The 17,474-nt window shown below is 56.0% G+C and overlaps 8 protein-coding genes across 8 annotated transcripts; 6 read left to right on the top strand and 2 right to left on the bottom strand.

The window, feature by feature from the left end:
* Window positions 1-267: 267 nt before the first annotated feature.
* HER10_EVM0002797 (uncharacterized protein) lies at window positions 268-1,537 on the top strand. Its single transcript, XM_035472492.1, has one exon. It carries the CDS (start codon window positions 280-282, stop codon window positions 1,147-1,149), a length of 870 nt encoding a protein of 289 aa, XP_035338122.1. The 5' UTR covers window positions 268-279; the 3' UTR covers window positions 1,150-1,537.
* A 690-nt stretch (window positions 1,538-2,227) lies between these two features.
* Window positions 2,228-4,147, top strand: HER10_EVM0001450 (indoleamine 2,3-dioxygenase). The gene is made up of 2 exons (XM_035471195.1): window positions 2,228-3,028; window positions 3,090-4,147. Exons 1-2 carry the CDS (start codon window positions 2,583-2,585, stop codon window positions 4,135-4,137), a joined length of 1,494 nt encoding a protein of 497 aa, XP_035337991.1. The 5' UTR covers window positions 2,228-2,582; the 3' UTR covers window positions 4,138-4,147.
* A 36-nt stretch (window positions 4,148-4,183) lies between these two features.
* HER10_EVM0006664 (major facilitator superfamily transporter) lies at window positions 4,184-6,863 on the bottom strand. The gene is made up of 3 exons (XM_035476244.1): window positions 5,879-6,863; window positions 4,752-5,814; window positions 4,184-4,655 (listed from the first exon to the last, which is right to left on the bottom strand). Exons 1-3 carry the CDS (start codon window positions 6,333-6,335, stop codon window positions 4,397-4,399), a joined length of 1,779 nt encoding a protein of 592 aa, XP_035338473.1. The 5' UTR covers window positions 6,336-6,863; the 3' UTR covers window positions 4,184-4,396.
* A 1,110-nt stretch (window positions 6,864-7,973) lies between these two features.
* Window positions 7,974-9,762, top strand: HER10_EVM0012343 (glutamate-5-semialdehyde dehydrogenase). Its single transcript, XM_035481740.1, has 2 exons — window positions 7,974-8,536; window positions 8,608-9,762. The coding sequence occupies exons 1-2, from the start codon at window positions 8,236-8,238 to the stop codon at window positions 9,654-9,656; spliced, it is 1,350 nt and encodes a 449-aa protein (XP_035338996.1). The 5' UTR covers window positions 7,974-8,235; the 3' UTR covers window positions 9,657-9,762.
* An 833-nt stretch (window positions 9,763-10,595) lies between these two features.
* On the top strand, window positions 10,596-13,200 carry HER10_EVM0010064 (uncharacterized protein). The gene is made up of 5 exons (XM_035479534.1): window positions 10,596-11,008; window positions 11,076-11,090; window positions 11,161-12,296; window positions 12,355-12,528; window positions 12,586-13,200. Exons 1-5 carry the CDS (start codon window positions 10,987-10,989, stop codon window positions 12,631-12,633), a joined length of 1,395 nt encoding a protein of 464 aa, XP_035338801.1. The 5' UTR covers window positions 10,596-10,986; the 3' UTR covers window positions 12,634-13,200.
* Window positions 13,201-13,502: 302 nt separating this feature from the next.
* HER10_EVM0007970 (uncharacterized protein) lies at window positions 13,503-13,829 on the top strand (the record flags this gene model as incomplete). Its single annotated transcript, XM_035477508.1, has 1 exon — window positions 13,503-13,829. The coding sequence occupies one exon, from the start codon at window positions 13,503-13,505 to the stop codon at window positions 13,827-13,829; it is 327 nt and encodes a 108-aa protein (XP_035338611.1).
* A 78-nt stretch (window positions 13,830-13,907) lies between these two features.
* On the top strand, window positions 13,908-15,485 carry HER10_EVM0000758 (uncharacterized protein; the record flags this gene model as incomplete). Its single annotated transcript, XM_035470526.1, has 1 exon — window positions 13,908-15,485. The coding sequence occupies one exon, from the start codon at window positions 13,908-13,910 to the stop codon at window positions 15,186-15,188; it is 1,281 nt and encodes a 426-aa protein (XP_035337928.1). The 3' UTR covers window positions 15,189-15,485.
* A 588-nt stretch (window positions 15,486-16,073) lies between these two features.
* HER10_EVM0002556 (amidohydrolase) lies at window positions 16,074-17,427 on the bottom strand. The gene is made up of 2 exons (XM_035472262.1): window positions 16,777-17,427; window positions 16,074-16,686 (listed from the first exon to the last, which is right to left on the bottom strand). The coding sequence occupies exons 1-2, from the start codon at window positions 17,417-17,419 to the stop codon at window positions 16,289-16,291; spliced, it is 1,041 nt and encodes a 346-aa protein (XP_035338099.1). The 5' UTR covers window positions 17,420-17,427; the 3' UTR covers window positions 16,074-16,288.
* Window positions 17,428-17,474: the final 47 nt, after the last annotated feature.

Here is a 17,474-nt window from a genome sequence, read left to right as displayed (position 1 = left end):
TTGTCCTATTTGCAGATTGCCTACTTTGGTATTGGGCGTCGATTCTGGGAAAGACACAAGCGTTGTTTCCCCTTACTCACGGCCGCCGTTGATCCGTCAATGAGCGAGGGATGATTTACCTTTGGAATGCATCTGCATCAGCGACCACCGAACGGTCTCTGGAATGCGTTGCTATGTTTACATTGTGTGCGACGCCACCTTGCTATATCATGAGCTCGAGAAGTCTCGAGACCTTGTTTGAGAGAGAAACCATCTCTTACTCACCTTAAACATTCCAATATGCATCTTATCAGCAAAATTCTTTATGTCTGCGTCGCTTTACACGTCGCCTTTCAGGGCGCGTCCGGCGCGATTCTCCGGGGACGAACCAGCGATGCCGATTCTAACCAGCTTTCAGCAAGTGATTTCCAAACTCTGAGCCAGGCCGCGGAGGATCTGAACAGTCAGCTGGATAACTTTTTGCGAAACTGGAGTGGTGGTCACCGTAAACCCGAAACCGAGGAAACCACAACCATTGTCAAGCGGCAAACGAGTGGCGTCTCGATATCTGCGCAAGACCTTCAGGATCTTTTGAAGCTCATCCAGTCCATCGAGCGGCAGTTGGCGGCGATCATCGCTGGCAGCACTACGGCAAGCGGGACGGTGGCACCGGCTCCGTCAAACACCGTCAACAACCCTGGGCCGGTTGCTTCGTCGTCACCTGCCAATCCAGGTGTAAGTTCTCCTACCCCCAGCCCCGTTCTAACGAACACAGGAAATGGCGGGCCGCTCACCACGGCATACGGGACGTCCGTCTCGACCGGGACGCGGTGCATAACGACCATCACCCAAACGTTTACCGAGTATGTCAATGAGGACGGAACGACAGCCGTGCCTGGGGCTCGCCGATCAGTCGTGGACGACGTCGAGGTGGACGTCGAAGAGGACGATGAGCCTTGGGTTACTGCCACCGTGCCTCGGGACATTGAAGAAGACGATGAGTGGGAGCCTTGGGTCCAGTTCGACGGGACTACCACCGAGGAAGACGAGTCCGATGTGGGCTTCACGACGCGCGATTCCTGGACGGAGCTGGGTGTTAAGCGTCGTGATCCGCTGGGCGAGACCAGTGGCCCTGGGCTCCTCTTCGTTCGCGACGAAGAGGGAATTTGACGGCGTCGCATGGCGTCGAAAGGTAGGCTTGGACACGCAAATGCGAAGATCGTCTTGGCTCACTGTTTACAGTACATGATGATTGAGAGACCGTCCACGGACGACGTTGAGAGTGGGCAACGACACATTATGATGGACGAATTTCGCATAATGATTTTCACGACTTATTTACGACATTCATTTGGCATGAGATAGACGAAAGCATGAGAAGCATTTGTACGGAGAAGAATGCGAGGCGAGATAGACATGTACGCTGTTTTTCGGCATCTCAACTACCAGAACGGCAACGGCTGGGAAATTCTTGGATCGGGTTTTGTGTATCGTACCGTACCTTCAACAGGCGGCGGGCACACCAGATGAAATGACTATGAAATGATTAGACGGGCACACTCCTTTCAATGCAACACTGCGACCAAAAACCTCCTTATCTTAACAATTATCAGTCTCGTTTGTGTGTGAAACCTGTTAGCGTCTCAGTGCAGTTCAGTTGAAGGGGGGGGGGAAAGAGAGTCCGGGTCCGTGTGCCAAGAGGCCGGAACGGTTCCGGCCACGCCGGCAATAATCGGTCAATAAGTGGGGCTAGAGAAAGTCAATACTCAACCACCGCTCCAGTCCCCAGCGCGCCTGCACCGGTCCTAAACTCGGCATCTCCAACAACAACGACGCCGATAAAAAGTTTGACCTCACGAAAAAGGAAAGGAATGCATGTAAGGTCATCAGGGTGTGATACACGATGTGGGCAGGATCAAGGGTATGTGAGCCAGTTAGATGCAGAGGTATTGTGCTTATCATGGGGTGCAAGGGCTTGGCCAGCATGAAAGAGACGGAGATGGTGGGAGCGAATCTCGGGTCTGGGCTATCTTGATGACCCCGTGTGACCAGAGATTAGGATGATATGACAAACAGAAATAAGGGAACGGACTGGACGGGGACGGACGAGACGGACGGGGGGTGGAGAGAAAGAGGGATTCGTGTCATGGCCGGAGGTGCAACCCCCTCACTTGAGGCCGGAATCGATTCCGGCCACGAACTATATACACGGCGCCGAGTGGCGGCAGGTCGACGAAACAAACTTGCACTCCAACTCATTCAGCACTCTTGCATCGAGAAGCAACTGAGAAAGCTCGATTGGAAATTATTTGGCATTTTTTTGCGAATTTTCCGCACACTTTTACATACCCATCTCACTTACACGCATCTTGGTGAAGCTCATCTTGAGACCGACTTACACCAACACAAACCCCAATCATTTTCCCCTTGCCCAGACATCCATCCCACACTTGTACACACATAACCACACCATCATCACTTCATAACCCACATCCACCAACCCGCACTTACACACATCTCCCCCAACCCATCCCATCCAAACCCACACACACCTACACACCCCCATCTATCCCCGCGTTTTTCAATCAACCTTATCCATCACAATGGGCTCAATCGACTCCACCCCCTTCCCCGTCCTCGACGACCCCCGCGCCTCCGACACCTCCCTCCCGGCCTTCATGGTCTCCACCACCCGCGGCTTCCTCCCCCGCGCCGACCCCGTCGCCGTCCTGCCCGCCGAGTTCGCGCCCCTCGAGGACATTCTCGCGCGCATGCCCGTCAAGAAGCTCGACGGCACACCCGGTCTCCTGGCGTCCTCCAAGCTCGGCGAGACCGTCGACGCCGAGTTCCCGGACCTGACGGACGCCATTGACCAGTACAAGGAGAACCTGCCGCTCATGAACGCCCTGTACCGCGACTACTCGTTCCTCGCGTCCGCGTACCTGCTCGAGCCGTGCCACGAGCGGTTCGTCCGCGGCGAGGGGTACGGACTCGCGAGGGATGTGTTGCCGAGGAACATTTCGATGCCCATTGCCCGCTGTGCTGAACTGTAAGCCTTCTCTCTTCTCATACGATTATACCGTACTCGCATCTAACACCCGTCATCAAAGCACCGGCTTCAAGCCATGGATGGAATACGCAGGCTCCTACGCCCTCTACAACTACCGCCTCGAGGACCCCTCCAAGGGCATGGAGTACTCCAACATCCGCCTCATCCGCGCCTTCGAGCACGGCCTGGACCCGACCTCCTCCGAGGCGGGCTTCGTCCTCGTCCACATCGACATGGTCAAGAACACGGGGCCCCTCGTCAAGGGCACGATGGCCGCCCTCCGCTCCTCGGTGCCCACCACCTCCCCCGTCCCCTCTCTGGACCGCGCCGCCCTCAACCAGGGCCTGTCCGAGGTCCTCGCCGCCCTCCGCAAGATCAACAACACAATGGAGACCATGTGGGACAAGTCCCGCCCGCAGAGCTACACCAGCTTCCGCACCTTCATCTTCGGCATCACCAGCCAGAGCATGTTCCCCAACGGCGTCGTCTACGAGGGCGTCAACGACGGCAAGCCAATGTCCTTCCGCGGCGAGTCGGGCGCCAACGACTCCATCGTGCCCCTCATGGACAACCTGCTGCAGGTGCCCATGCCCGACACCCCGCTCACCGAGATCCTCAAGGACTTCAGGTCCTACCGCCCCAGCAACCACCGCCAGTTCCTCATGCACGTCAAAGACCGCTCCCTCGAAGTCGGCCTCAAGGACGCCGCGCTCTCCACCAAGCTCTCCGCCGACGGGCTAAACGCCGAGGAGAAGGAGGCCGTGAAAGAGTCCCGCCGCCTGTGGCTGCATATCCTGCACCAGGTGCGCGACTTCCGCTGGCGGCACTGGTGCTTCGCGCGCGAGTACATCCTCAAGCGCACGTCGCACCCGACGGCCACGGGCGGGAGCCCCATCGTCACGTGGTTGCCGAACCAGCTCGAGGCGATTTTGGTGGAGATGGAGGATCTGTACGGGGCTGTTGGCGGTGCCGAGGGGGAGTGGGATCTGGGCGAGGAGATGAGGGATGTGATGGACCTTGTTGCGCGGCAGAAGACGACGCTGAGGAAGGAGGTGGCCAAGTATTGTGCTGAGAGGGGGGTGAACACTGTTCTGAAGGCGGAGTCTTGATGGGTGGGTGGTGTGGTGATTGGTGTGAGAGGGGGGAGAGGGGGATGGTAGACAAAGGGAGTGATGATAAGCTGCGGGCGCAAGAGCATTTCAGAGAGAGGCGGTGTGATATTGGCTCGTCTCTCCGGAAGCATATACAATTTCAGGCAACAAAAGATCTATTACTTTAAACCTCTATAACTGCCGTGCCCCTTCATCGCCATTCTATAAGATGAATGCGACTTCAAGGGGCGCAAGACAAGCAAATCATAAAATCTCGTCATTTATTCAACGCCGCGTCCATGCTCTTCCTCCACTCGGGGGCCTTCTTCCTGAGGGTCCAGACGCAGACGTAGCCCGACACCCACGCAAAGATGCCCAGTATCGTGAAGAGCCACCCGTTGCCGATGGCGTTGATAACGGGCTGCGCGGCAATCGCACCAATGCAACTGAAAATGTTTCGGACAAAGTTGTTGACCGCCACGCCTCCCGAGCTGCGTTTGGGCATGAATTCGGTTAGCATGGTCGTGGCGGCGCCACTGGTGGTTGAACGTTAGCCGGAGTCGGAACGAGATAAGATGCAAAGAAACCGCCTCAGATATCATTGGTGAGAGGGAGAGAGGGAAAAGACTTACAACACGAGCATCGAGCTGGCGCCAAACGTAAACAGACCGATACACGGCACAAACCAAAACAGGCCCTTTTCCACCACCCAGCCGTAGTAGATGAGCGAAGCCGGGTACACCGTCGCCGCGATCCAGATATTCTCGCGCATCCTGTCCTCCGGCAGCAGGATCAGTTTCCCGTCGGGGTCGTACCGCCCCGCCTTGCGGGCCTCCCTCGCCATGATGACGTCGAGCCAGCGGCCTCCGAGGAGGGAGGCGAGGAAGTAGCCCAGGCCGGCGGGGAAGTAGAAGAGGCCGATGATGAGCTCGCTGAAGCCGTAGGGGGCCTGGGACAGCGTGGCCTGGACGGAGATGTTCACGACAAAGAGGGCGCCGAAGGTGACGGCGGCGAACCAGACTGTTATGGCGACGGGGGGGAAGCGGAGGTACAGGAGGACGGAGAGGGGGTCGATGAAGGACTTTTTGAAGAAGGCGGCTGCTTTTTTGGAGTGGACTTTTACGGATTCTGTTGTTTTCGTCCGGGCGAGGGCGTTCTTTTCGGTGCCTTCTGATACGAGTTGAGACTGCTGCGGTATCGCCACAGGTCTGGGACGCGCGAGGGTCTCGGGCAGACAGAACAGGATCATGACGAGGACGAGCCCGCCGTAGATGGCGAGCGTCCACATGGTCGACTGCCACCCGAACCGCTGCGCCAGCGCGCCGCCGATGATCGGTGCCAACAGGGGGCCAGTGAGGGGCCCGAGGTAGAAGATGCTCATGGCCCGGCCGCGCTCGCGCGGCTCCCAGATGTCGGCGATGGTTCCCGCGCCGACGGCCTGGACGCTGGCGCTGGCGCCGCCGGCGAGGAGGCGCATGACGATGAGCATCTCGATGTTTACGCTGACGGCGGAGAGGATGGAGAAGAGGACGAAGAGGGTGAAGGATAAGAGGTAGATTGTGCGGCGGCCGAGGGTCTCGGAGAAGGAGGACCACCAGAGGGGGAAGATTGCCATGGCGAGCATGTAGAATGCTACCGAGAGGTTGGTGATTGTGGGGGTGACGCCGAATTCTTTGGACATTTCGGTGAGGGCGGCTTCGTTTTGTTAGTATAAGGTAACTGAATTGCAAGGTAAGATACCATATAGGGTAGTACTCACGATAAAAGATGGATGAGCCCATGGGTGAGACGGCCGCGGCGAGAGCGATGATCAAGGTGATTGTCCATTTCGTCTTGTTGGTGTAATTATACGGGTTATCCACCTCCGGGATGGTGGTGAGCTGTGCGAGAAACCCACGCCGTTTAGACCGGGCTACGATAGAGAGGGCGCGGGAGCGGATGGACGAGGCCCGGGACCGCGTTCTCGCCGGGGCGTTGTCGGCTGCTGATGGGTCCCCATCTACTCCCTCCACCTCCCCGTCCCCCTCCGAATCGGCATCGGCATCGGCCCCGGCAGACTTGCGGGACCGGTCTCCGTTCCTCCGGCCAATTTCTGTAATCTCATCTTCGCTGTCACTCGATTGGCTGCTGCTGCTCTGTTCCTCGCCGCGGCCTGGGTCTTTGGTTTCTTCCGGCGGAAAAGAATCCTTTTCCGGATCGTGTGATGTGGTAGTCATCTTTCTTCCTCTCTTGATGAGTCTTTTTCGCCGAGTCGGTGCCGATGTGGATACGACAGGAGGAAGGGCGCGAGAACTCAATGCCAGACGGAAAAGCTCACACAGCGATTCAACAAAACCGCCTTGGTATGACAGAGAGAGGGAGAGATAAACAAAGTCTCGTCACTTGATCTTCAAGACTCCACAGGACCAAAGAAGTAAAACATTAGAAAGAAAGATGGTAGAGAACCGTCACAAGAGAAAAAAATGACGACAAGGAAAATTGCCGGGGACCTGGGCCGTATTATGAATCGGGTGTTGTCCGGCTTTCCCACCCCACCCCACACCCATCCAGGGCTGGTCGTGTGTCCATGATGGCGGCTAGCCGTCTTCAACCCAGAAACGTGCTTGTCGGCTACCGCTACCGCTACCGCTCCGCAGTGGAGTGGATCGACACCGCGCTCGGCTGTGGGTAGCCGATGTTTCGAGCGCGAGGGGAGAGTGAGATGCCTCGGCGGTGTCTGTTCTGTATGGTGGATTAGTTGTAGGTAGGTATGGCGAGCTTTGGTAGTATGATGCTTCTCCCTCGTTTAGCGGAGTCATCGAATCGAGCACTTGCGACTATGAGAACTTGAGAAGACAATCCCCCAATTCCCATCAGAAAGGTGGGAAGATCGGCACTGGCCGTTTAGTATTGCCGTCTTTGGCCCTGTTTCCGGCTTGTTACCGCTTAGTCAAAGGCGCGAAAGGCGTCCATCGGCAATGGGGGGATGAGGTCCATTGAGCTAAATGGGGCATGCCCCGAATCTTTTCGGCTCACTTCTTATCGAGGGTCTATTTCTTATCAGGCGGAACGGGTAGCTCCCGCCGCGGAATGGGTCCCTGATGCCTCTTGAGAGGGTCGGAGGAGACTGTCCAGGCCTGGTCTTCGCGGAGTGCATATCATGTACCTATGTCGCGGTCACCTGCATGCCTTGGCAGTATCCCGTCGTGGGTGAAGTAACACCTAAAAGTAGAAGGTTCTTGACACACAGGGACGTGAGATGAAGGGCGGATGAACCACGCAGTGAACCAGGTTGATGAGTATGGGGCAAGCCGCAAACCTGGAAGATTTTACAATCGCTGACGTTGCCTCAATGTACCTCGGCTGGGAGGGGGACTGTCGCGGAATGTCCGACAGTGTAGGAGATGGTTGCCAGCCATCCATGACTCGGGTTTTGTTTGTAGTTGCTAGTACGGAGTAAGATGGCATTGTAACCAGCTGTTTATAGAAGCTGAGCCTGAACTTCAGATATTTCGAGAGAAGTGACTCCATGTTGCATCGAGACCAAGAGAGAACCCAAACCCAAGAATGTTCGGGGCACGGATAGTGACAGTGACATTCCCAAGGGCATCCAACAGAGCGGGTCTGGAGCAAGACTTTTGATCCCTGTTCTTATGGCTGGACCAGTAACAAGACTGAGAATCGAGCTGCCGAAAAGAGATGAGTAGTCAACATCGTATTGATAAGTGTGTAGTTGAATGAGACTTGAATTTCTGCCTCTGGAACAATAAGGTTGCTGAATTAAGTTTATCCATGTGCTATTGCAGTCTGGTAGAGTTGCTTCAACTCAATTAAACAACCTTTAACCTCTCTGCCCAGTCCAGTCTCGCTCACCACTTCTGTTCCCCTCCGAGTGCGGGGCTCTCCAAATTTTCATGGCCAAACATGCTGCCCGCCCAGTGGCGCACCGCACCCTTAACCACCTCAGTCTAATTACAGGCCCAGCTGTATCGAGTCGCGAATTGACTCATACCGAACTCACCTGAGCTTGTAAGTGTAGACAAGTCAATAAGTCTTGCACTTTTACTTTCAGTCCAGTTAAAGGCGTCAAACTACTACACACCCAACATCATTGGACAGGAAACTCATCCGCTCACCATGTCCCTCACCAACGCCTCCCCCGTCGATGCCGCAAAGGGTGCGAAATCGGCCTCTCACATCCTCGCGACCCTCCCTGCCGAAGCCCGCAACGATGCCCTCACGGCCATCCACGCCGCTCTCGCCGAGGCCAAGGACGACATTCTGGCCGCCAATGCGCGCGACCTGGAGCTCGCCCGCAAAGCCGCCGCCGACGGTCAATTGAGTCAGAGTCTCGTGTCCCGCCTGGACCTGGGCAAGAAGGGCAAGTTTGAGGATATGCTCAAGGGTATCTTGGACGTGAGAGGTCTCGAGGACCCAGGTATGTACTCACTCGCTTTACCTCAATTCGCAAGCAAAACAGTTCATTCAGTATTCTGACTCTCAGTATAGTTGGCAAGGTCACGCTCAGAACCAAGCTGGACGACGGCCTCGTCCTGGAGAGAGTCACCTGCCCCATCGGCGTCCTCCTCATCATCTTCGAGGCCCGCCCCGAGGTCATCGCCAACATCGCCTCCCTGGCCATCAAGTCGGGCAACGCCGCCATCCTCAAGGGCGGCAAGGAATCCACAGAGTCCTTCGTCGCAATCTCAAAAGTCATCTCCGCCGCCCTCGACAAGTCCCAGGTGCCCAACCCGGCCGTCCAGCTCGTCACCACCCGCGACGTCATCCCCCAGCTCCTCGCCCTCGACGACTCCATCGACCTCGTCGTCCCCCGCGGCTCCAACGAGCTCGTGCGCTACATCAAGGAGTCGACAAAGATCCCCGTTCTCGGCCACGCAGACGGCCTCTGCTCCATCTACCTCACCGACTCCGCCGACGCCGAGATGGCGGCCAAGGTCCTCGTCGACTCCAAGACGAGCTACCCGGCCGCCTGCAACAGTGTCGAGACCCTGCTCGTCCAGGAATCCGCCCTCAACACCAGCTTCCCCGCCGCGGCGCAGGCGCTGGTCGCAGCCGGCGTCACGCTGCACTGCGACGCCAAGTCCAAGGCCGCTCTCCAGTCCAAGATCTCTGGCGACGCGGCCTCCAAGATCGTCGATGCCAAGGACGCAGACTACGACACCGAGTTCCTCTCCCTCGACCTCGCCGTCAAGGTCGTCTCGTCGCTCGAGGAGGCGGTGCAGCACATCCACGCCCACGGGTCCAAGCACACCGAGTGCATCCTCACCTCGTCCGCCGACGACGCCGAGCGCTTCATGGCGGCCGTCGACGCCGCGGGCGTGTACTGGAACGCGTCGACGCGCATGGCGGACGGTATGCGGTACGGTTTCGGCACCGAGGTCGGCATCAGCACCAACAAGATTCACTCGCGCGGACCCGTCGGGTTGGAAGGACTCATGATTTACAAGTACAAGATTCGCGGCCAGGGTCAGGTTTCGTTGGCGTACGGTGAGGGAGAGGGCCAGAAGCCGTTCAAGCATGAGAAGATGGCTTTCTAAATGGAAAGGGGAGGCTGCGTGTAGACAAAAGGAGAGAAAACCAAAAGCATAGGACCAACGGCGTTAGGTAGGCATTGTGGGGATAACGAAGGGAACGAATGAAGAAAAAAAATCCAATGATCTATCTGCGTTGTTTTTCCTGAATGTTGTCCCCTCTGCTCGTTCCCAGTCCGAAATGTCACTCGCAGTCCGCTGCTGGAACCGGCCCCACATTAGACGGACGCCCGACATGGCCGGTCCCGTGTTGCTCCATCGGCCGGGCGCCATTTTACTTTGTGTGTTCGGCCCAGGTCTGTCACAAGCCAAACATATAGTAGATTTGGTATCAAATTGCTCTTCTGCAGGTCTCACAAGCGCTTCTGGAGGAATCTCTCAAACATAACTTGGCAACGCCTCAACTTCATGTGCCTAAGTACTTACCAGTACTTACCTCAGGTTTGTGGTTTTTAGTGTGGCCAAGCCCATCTACAATGTCTGCAAGAAACGACATCTATCAAAAGCTCAAAAGCAGTGGTTCATCCCCTTGGACACGCAAATTTGACAAAGGTTTTAAGGCTCAGAGAGCGGCATAAAATTCCCGAGAAATGGAATAGGTATAGAGGCAAAGGACCAATGGCAGGGCGAGTCGCCGTTGGACGTCTCTAAGCGCCGCCCCTCTTCACCTGACGCCGAAAAGAGTTAGAGACTCTCCCCATCGCGCTGGGCAAGCCCCCAACGATTGGACGACGGTCCAACATCGAAAGCTCACCAATACAACTGCCCACGCTTATTCCCATGCAGGCCAACGGGAAGCTGGGGGTGCAGGTGGCGGCGATGCGGCCACATTTCATGGCCATGACAGGGGGTGGGGGTTCTGGCGGAGCTTCTTCCTGCAGCTCAGCAAGCTTGCCGGGATTGCTCTGGCGCGTGGGAAGCTCCCTCTTTAATGACCCTGAACCCCGAGGCGCCCATTGTCCTTTTTGCGCGACAATTATTCTCTTTCTTTTGATTCTTGGTCTGTTACATTGTACTCGGAAGCTTCGGCGACTCAAAGACAAAGCGAAAACGGGCTTGCTGTTCGTGAAACTTGAAGCTGACTGTATCACGACGCTCTGCAATTGGGCTGTTGGGTGACAAACTGTAAGTGCGGGGCAGGCGATGGCGATGGCGATGCCCATGAGGTGGGATGCGACCAGCTTGGCGTGCGACTAACCTGCTGCCAGATCAACTCACCATTCTTTTCTCTCGATCTCTCTCAACTTGTCTTCTTTTCCCCTCGAGTCGGCCTCTTCTCGCGATAATACCCACGAAACCTACGCCGCCGAGGAGACGCGACATCCAGTGAGAGATCATGTCTTCCCAATATTATCCACGTAAGTTCTTCACTCTCACCCCGCCATACAGCAAGGCAATGAAACTCGTGCTGACCACCACTTCCAGCTCCTCCATCGGGAGGTACGTTTTTCCAATTGAGCGAAAATAGTGTCCCCGGATGAAAGCGCTGACAAAAGAATCAAAACCACAGCGCAGCAAAACTACCCTCCGCCGCCGCAATCCCCTCCCGCGAACCAGACAAAGTTCTCGTATCCTGCTCCTCCCTCACAACCTCAGCGCAGCCATAGCGGGAGCTATCCGCCACCGCCTCAGCTTTCACAAGGGCAGTCGCAAAACTATCCTCCTCCGCCCCAAGCTGCCGGACAACACAGCAGCAACAACAATAACTACCCACCTCCTCCTCAGTCGAGCACGCCCCAGAACTATCCGCCTCCTCCCCAGTCGCCCGGACATGGCGCGAGCTATCCTCCTCCACCGCAGGCATCGCCCAGCCAGGGGAGGGCGTACCCGCCTCCTCCACAAGGCACCGCGACGCCCTCACAGAACCAGGCGCAATACCCGCCACCTCCTGGTCTTTCTCAGCAACAGCAGCAACAGCAGTATCAATCACCACCTCAGCAGTCGCCGCAGCCCTCTCCCCAGCACCAGCAGCACCAACAGACGCAGCTTCCCCTACGGCAACCAGGCACTCCCGACTCGCAGCCTCAGTTCTCCCCTCCGCCTCCCGCCTTCGACGGACCGCCCGAGGCCTCCAGCCTGCCAGAGAAGCAGCACGTGGAGGAAGCACCAGTCGACACGAGCAACCCGTCCAACCTCGTGGGAGGCGCGCCCCCGCCCCAGCACTTCATCGGCGCCACCGCGACCGTTGACGACGTCGGCACCTTCAACGGAGGCAGCTACCGCATCAGCCACCGCGACAGCAACACCATCCTGACCGTCCAGCTCGCCATGGGGTGCCCGCTGCAGGCGAAGCCCGGCGTCATGGTCGCCATGTCGCATTCCATCACGCTCAGGGGCCAGATCAAGTTTAGCATGAAGAAGCTCGTGGCCGGCGCTGAGCTGGCGAGCTCGACCTACGTCGGACCCGGCGAGCTTCTCCTGGCGCCGCCTATGCTTGGTGATATCACTAGTCTGCGTCTCACGGGCAAGGAGACGTGGTCGGTTGGGCAGGACGCCTGGCTTGCTTCTACGCAGGGCGTGATCAAGGACTACAAGCGCCAGGGCCTCAGCAAGGCTATTTTCAGTGGCGAGGGCTTGTATGTGTACAAGATCAGCGGTACTGGACTGCTTTGGCTGACTAGTTTTGGTGCCATTATCCGCAAAGATGTAAGTGCCCTGGGCAGGTGTGGCTATATACGCGACGCAGCGTCTGACCGAAATACAGCTCATGGAAGGCGAAAAGTACGTTGTTGATAACGGCCACTTGGTGGCATGGAACGTGAAGTACATTATGGAACGAGTCGCATCCGGTGGTATCATCTCTGGCCTCTCCTCTGGCGAGGGTCTGGTGTGTAAATTCACCGGCCCAGGGACTGTCTTCATGCAGACGAGAAATGCGGTGAGTTTCTCCTCAACCAAGCATGCCATTTCATTACGCTGACGTTTTACACAACAGAAACATTTCAGTGCCTACTTGTCTGGACAGGCAAACCAAGGCATGTAGTGAGATGTATCCTAGGATGGGCTCGAAGCATGTACTGGCCGATGTTTTGTTTGCATACCTTGCTCTATCTGAGTTCGTCACAAGTTGGCGATGTTTCGAGTTTTCTACGACATCTAGCGTGTTAAAATTGATATCCTATCTCTCTTTATTGACGCGTGTTTTCTCTCAGCGTTCTTTCAGCAATGGCCATGATGCAGTATGACGTTAGACTTACCCTCAAGCTTGCGACAGTATTTCAACAACGATATCAAGGTGATGGTGGTTCTTGACTTGGTTCTTGCCCGACTCACTTCAGATATGCGCAGACTGTGCATCTTCCACAATCACTATACGCTAGAGTGGTTGCTCTTGGTCAGGCCTTCCCAGCAACGAGGATGGATGAGAACATGCAGCCTGCTGTTTCCTCACGACGATCCCGATGTTCCCCTTTCTTTCCTCATCTGCCACCACACGGAGCAACTTCTCCGGGCAATGCATCGACAAGCATATACATACGACCTCGGCGCGTTTGTTTCCCGCCAACCTGGCGCCAACATCTCCATCATCCGTCAACATCACACACCCACCACCTCAGCTCTCCAATTTTGGACACATCATCGCAGACTTAAGGGCCTCAGCGCATGTTTTTTACATCAGCGAAGAACTTTCTTCACCTCACTTTGGGTCTGTTTCGCCTGTTGACATCGCATCCTCTGGCAGCTTTCGGCTCTATTGTTCTGCTTCGGCCTGGACTTCCGTCGGGAACACCGTCCCTGCGATCCACCATTTTCAACACTTCCAGCCAACCTAGAGCATCTCCTCTTTCGTATGCCTCAGTTTTCCTTCTTCTTTTCGGGTAAGAACGTGTCACTAACAAACATGGCAGAGACATGGAGAAGACAGCGGTGGCATTAGCCTCTGCCAATTGGCGCAAGCCGTTGCTTCCCCACGATCATAATACACCACAACTCAGCATGCGTCGAAGGCGAAGAACAAATTCGAGTACTGAAACCAACTCCAACGACATAGCTGAGTCGGCCACCCAGTGGCGGAAGCCCGTGGCTGGCGTTTCCCCCTTGCAAACCGTGACCGATCCCATATCCAGAGACAACAGTAATGCCTCAACCAAGGGAACAATCATGATCGGTCGCGCGAAGAAGTGTGCCGTGGTCAATGCCGTACCTGTTCCGAGTAGTCAGAGCAAGCACTCCTCCTAGAAGCAGGGTCCTGACTCCATCGTCTTGGACGTTTTTATCCACGAATGCACCGACCTCAATTGCAAGGAACACAACGGCATGTTCAACAACGCAGAGATACGCAGCATTAGAAATGCGAATCGTTTCAAGTCACACATGCGGAGCGATAGTCTTGTCGACTTCAATAAGCAGTTGGAGGATACCGGGACCACACCTCGGAAGTCTTCCATGACAGATCTTCTACGCCCTTGCAAGCACGAAGAGAGCGACGACTCGGGCAACAAGAACCATTCTACAGACCTGCAGAAAGGTCAAATTTCGAGTGACTCGGCCGTCATTCATGACCCAGCAATTATTGACATTGGTTTCCGGGATACCAAGCCAACAGATAGCGGTCCCGAACACAATCAAGATGATCGCTTTCAGGGGCTTCTGCGAAAACTCCAGCGACCTCTGCAAGACGAACAATCAAAACATAAGGTCGCGAGAAATGGTGATACTCGCTCAAGACAAGTTTCCGAGGATTCTGGTATTGATACCAGAGGACCGACCAAGGCTCGAACTCTTAACCCACTAGCAAGGGAGTTTTCCACCTTCGCTCCTCCTCAGACATCTTCAGCCACATCAGACAAGGCCGAAGAGAGGGACAGAAAAACAATCATCTCTCTTCTGGAGCAACTAGTAAGCCAAACCTCCAGCAAAGCTCCTGGACAAGATCCAAACGACATTATTGCAAACACAATCGCAAAGTTTGGCATCCAAGGAACGCAGGCTTTTCCACCATTCAATATCCCCCCCTCCGTGCCGAGACCAACGTTGCATCCGTCACTTTTCCAACAAACCCCTCCAGTATCTCTAAGTCCAGCTTTTGGTCTACATAGCAATATTGTCAGACCTCAACTAGACTTTTCAACCCAAATGCCTGCCGCACCATTCGATCCATCTGCTCCAGGTTTTACACCATCATTTGCAAACAACCCAACCGCCCCCCCTCTGCCGCCCCTCAGGTCACCGTTCAATCCAACTCGGTCTACGCTACCCCAATCTGCTCATGTTTCCGATACAAGCCGCGTTGCTCCAGCCATTGGTTTTGTTCGACAGATGGCCAAGAGCGCGGCAGTGCCTATTGTCGGGCCTTGGGCAGCTTCGTTTCCGGCACAAGCACCAGTACCTCATCACGAGTCTTTGCTGAACGCAAATGCTCCCGCGTTCGGTCCTGGCATGGCGCCCAGATGCGCTGCCAAGCCCCGAGTCCCTGATACAGTTGGCCAGCAGAGTTACGAAGCATACATCGAGTGGCGCAAGGCAAACGAGCCCGGTTATGCTCTTGAATGCAAGGCGAGACAGGCCAAGAGGGCACTTCGGCCTATTCCTGGCTGATTCTAGGAGTGAGCTGTGGTCTAAGCCATCTCAAAGGGTTGGCTATGGGGATCAGGTACATAACATACCTGGGTGGAAGGGGCGGATTCAAAACAGCTAGCGAAGGGCGGCTCTCTCAGATCGATTCTGAATTGTATTTTTACGGCGAGATTTTCTCATATCAATCATTGAAGGATGGCAAGGGTGTAGGCCTATACAAGATTAAGGACTTGAAGAGTAGGATTACGTGTTTTTGGGGGCCCCTTGATCATTCTTACAGGGCTGAAATCGAAGATATGGGAGGTTGAGCGAGGCAGGAAAGCTTGGAGCAACTAGCACTGAGCTCACAAGCCGACTCGGATTGTTGACACTCAATACAATTGCGTTATAGCTCATATACGTGCTCATGGTGGGAGTTTCTTCCTCGGGATTTGCTGACTTGAGGAAGCAAAGAGTGAATGCCGGGAACCTCGACGGTTGCCGGGGAAGCCACCACCAACTCACGCACCTTCCTTCCTCTGGTTCACCCTGCCACATCGCGAACCTTTTCATCCGATACCTTTGCTGCCTACCACCCGAATACAAAACAAGCCCTCATATACCCCTCCAAGTCCAATTCTGTCACCAGCACAGCAGGCGCCCGTCTAGGTCGACGGGTCAGGTCAAACTGTGGCGTGGGTGGTGGAATGGTTAATGGTCAACAATTAAAATCGCCAACCAGCCTACTCGACGACAGGCTCAGCGCATACGATAGTACCCGAGTTCGAATCCCAGCATGAGCACCAGAAATTTCCCAGCATGAGCGCCAGAGATGTAGCCCCCAGTCCAGCACCGGGGTGAACTTTGTCATTTGGGTCTTTTTTGACATGGTTGTTTTAGGGAAGAGAAAAAGCACGTATTTGTTTTTGTGGTATCTGTGTGCAAAGTCGTAATATATCGATCATCCTCATGGAACCACCATACCCTCCACGCGCGCCCCAGTGTTCAACTGGCGATGTAATCTCTAGACGCTGCAAACCCAGCGATTTTTCCTTCTTTCTCATCAAGCCCCGATCTGCAAGCCCACCCACCATACTCAAATCACAATTATAGACAGCGTCAAACAACAACATAAATAAACATCAAAGCCCTTCAATACCATACGCCTTGATCGCGGTACCGCCAAACAAGGCCGCCTGGTCCTCTGGCTCGAGGGTGGCCATGTAGCAGGTGCGCTCGACGAGGAGCTTCCACTTGCGCCAGGCCTCGTCGACGCCGACGGTGCAGACGGGCCAGTCGGAGCCGAACATTGTGCGGCGGGTGCCGAACGTTGCGAGGACGACGCCGAGCCAGGGGAAGATTGCCTCGAAGATGGCGTTGGGGTCCTGCTTCTTGAGGGAGTCTGGCATCTCGGAGAAGCCGCCCGAGAGCTTCATGTAGGTGTTGCTGCACTTGGAGAGGGCGTAGATTGCGGTGCGCCAGTGGACGAAGGAGGGGTCTGTTGTGTTTATGATGCCGAGGTCGGGTTTGCAGAGGTGGTCTGGTTAGGGGGTGTTTGTTAGCTTTTGCTGGTTATGGACGAATGGAATGGGAGGTACTAGAGACAGGGAAAGGGGAAAGGGGGACTGACTGATGACAAAGGTGACCTTGTCCTCCTCCGGAACACCCTCGTGAGCGCGCGAGATAATCTCCAACGCCTCGTCGAGCTGCTTGTTGCCGCGGCGGTGCTGGTCGACGCCCATGTCGAAGACGAAGCCCCTCTTGCCCAGGAGCTTCAGGCTGTCGATGAAATCGTCCGTCAACCCCGCGCCGTGCGGCTTATCCTGCAACAGATACCGGAACCCGCGAATCTTGGGCCAGACGGCGTCGCCCGCGACGGTCTTGACGTGGTCGAGGTACTTCTCCATGGCGGCGGCGCCGGAGGGTAGAGGAGCCCAGGGGACGATGCCCAGGCAGAGGCTGGCGTGGTCGGGGCCGTGACCCTCGCCGTCGCGCGGTTTGCCCTCGGCGATGCGGCGGAGCCAGGAGACTTCCATCAGGGGGAACTCCCAGCCCGAGGCATCGCGGGCGCCGGCTTCGAGGTCGTGTTTGCGGTCTGTCTCGAGAAAGATGAAGCCCTTGAGGTTTGCGGGGGAGCCGGTGGCGGCGACGTAGTCTTCGACCGAGTGCTGCTTCGCGAGGGGGTTTTCGGGGGTCGCCCAGGCGAGGGTCTCGATTTCTTGCTCTGGGTAGAGGTGGATGTGGGAGTCGATGATGGGGTAGTCGGCGGCCATGGTGGGCTTTTGGGGGTGTTTCGGACGTGGGGCTGCGTGCCGGTTCGGTTTTGTG

Source organism: Colletotrichum scovillei, assembly GCF_011075155.1.
Source record: "Colletotrichum scovillei strain TJNH1 chromosome Unknown Contig00001, whole genome shotgun sequence".
NCBI classification, from domain to species: Eukaryota; Fungi; Ascomycota; class Sordariomycetes; order Glomerellales; family Glomerellaceae; genus Colletotrichum; species Colletotrichum scovillei.
This window is presented reverse-complemented; position numbering and strand designations above follow the sequence as displayed.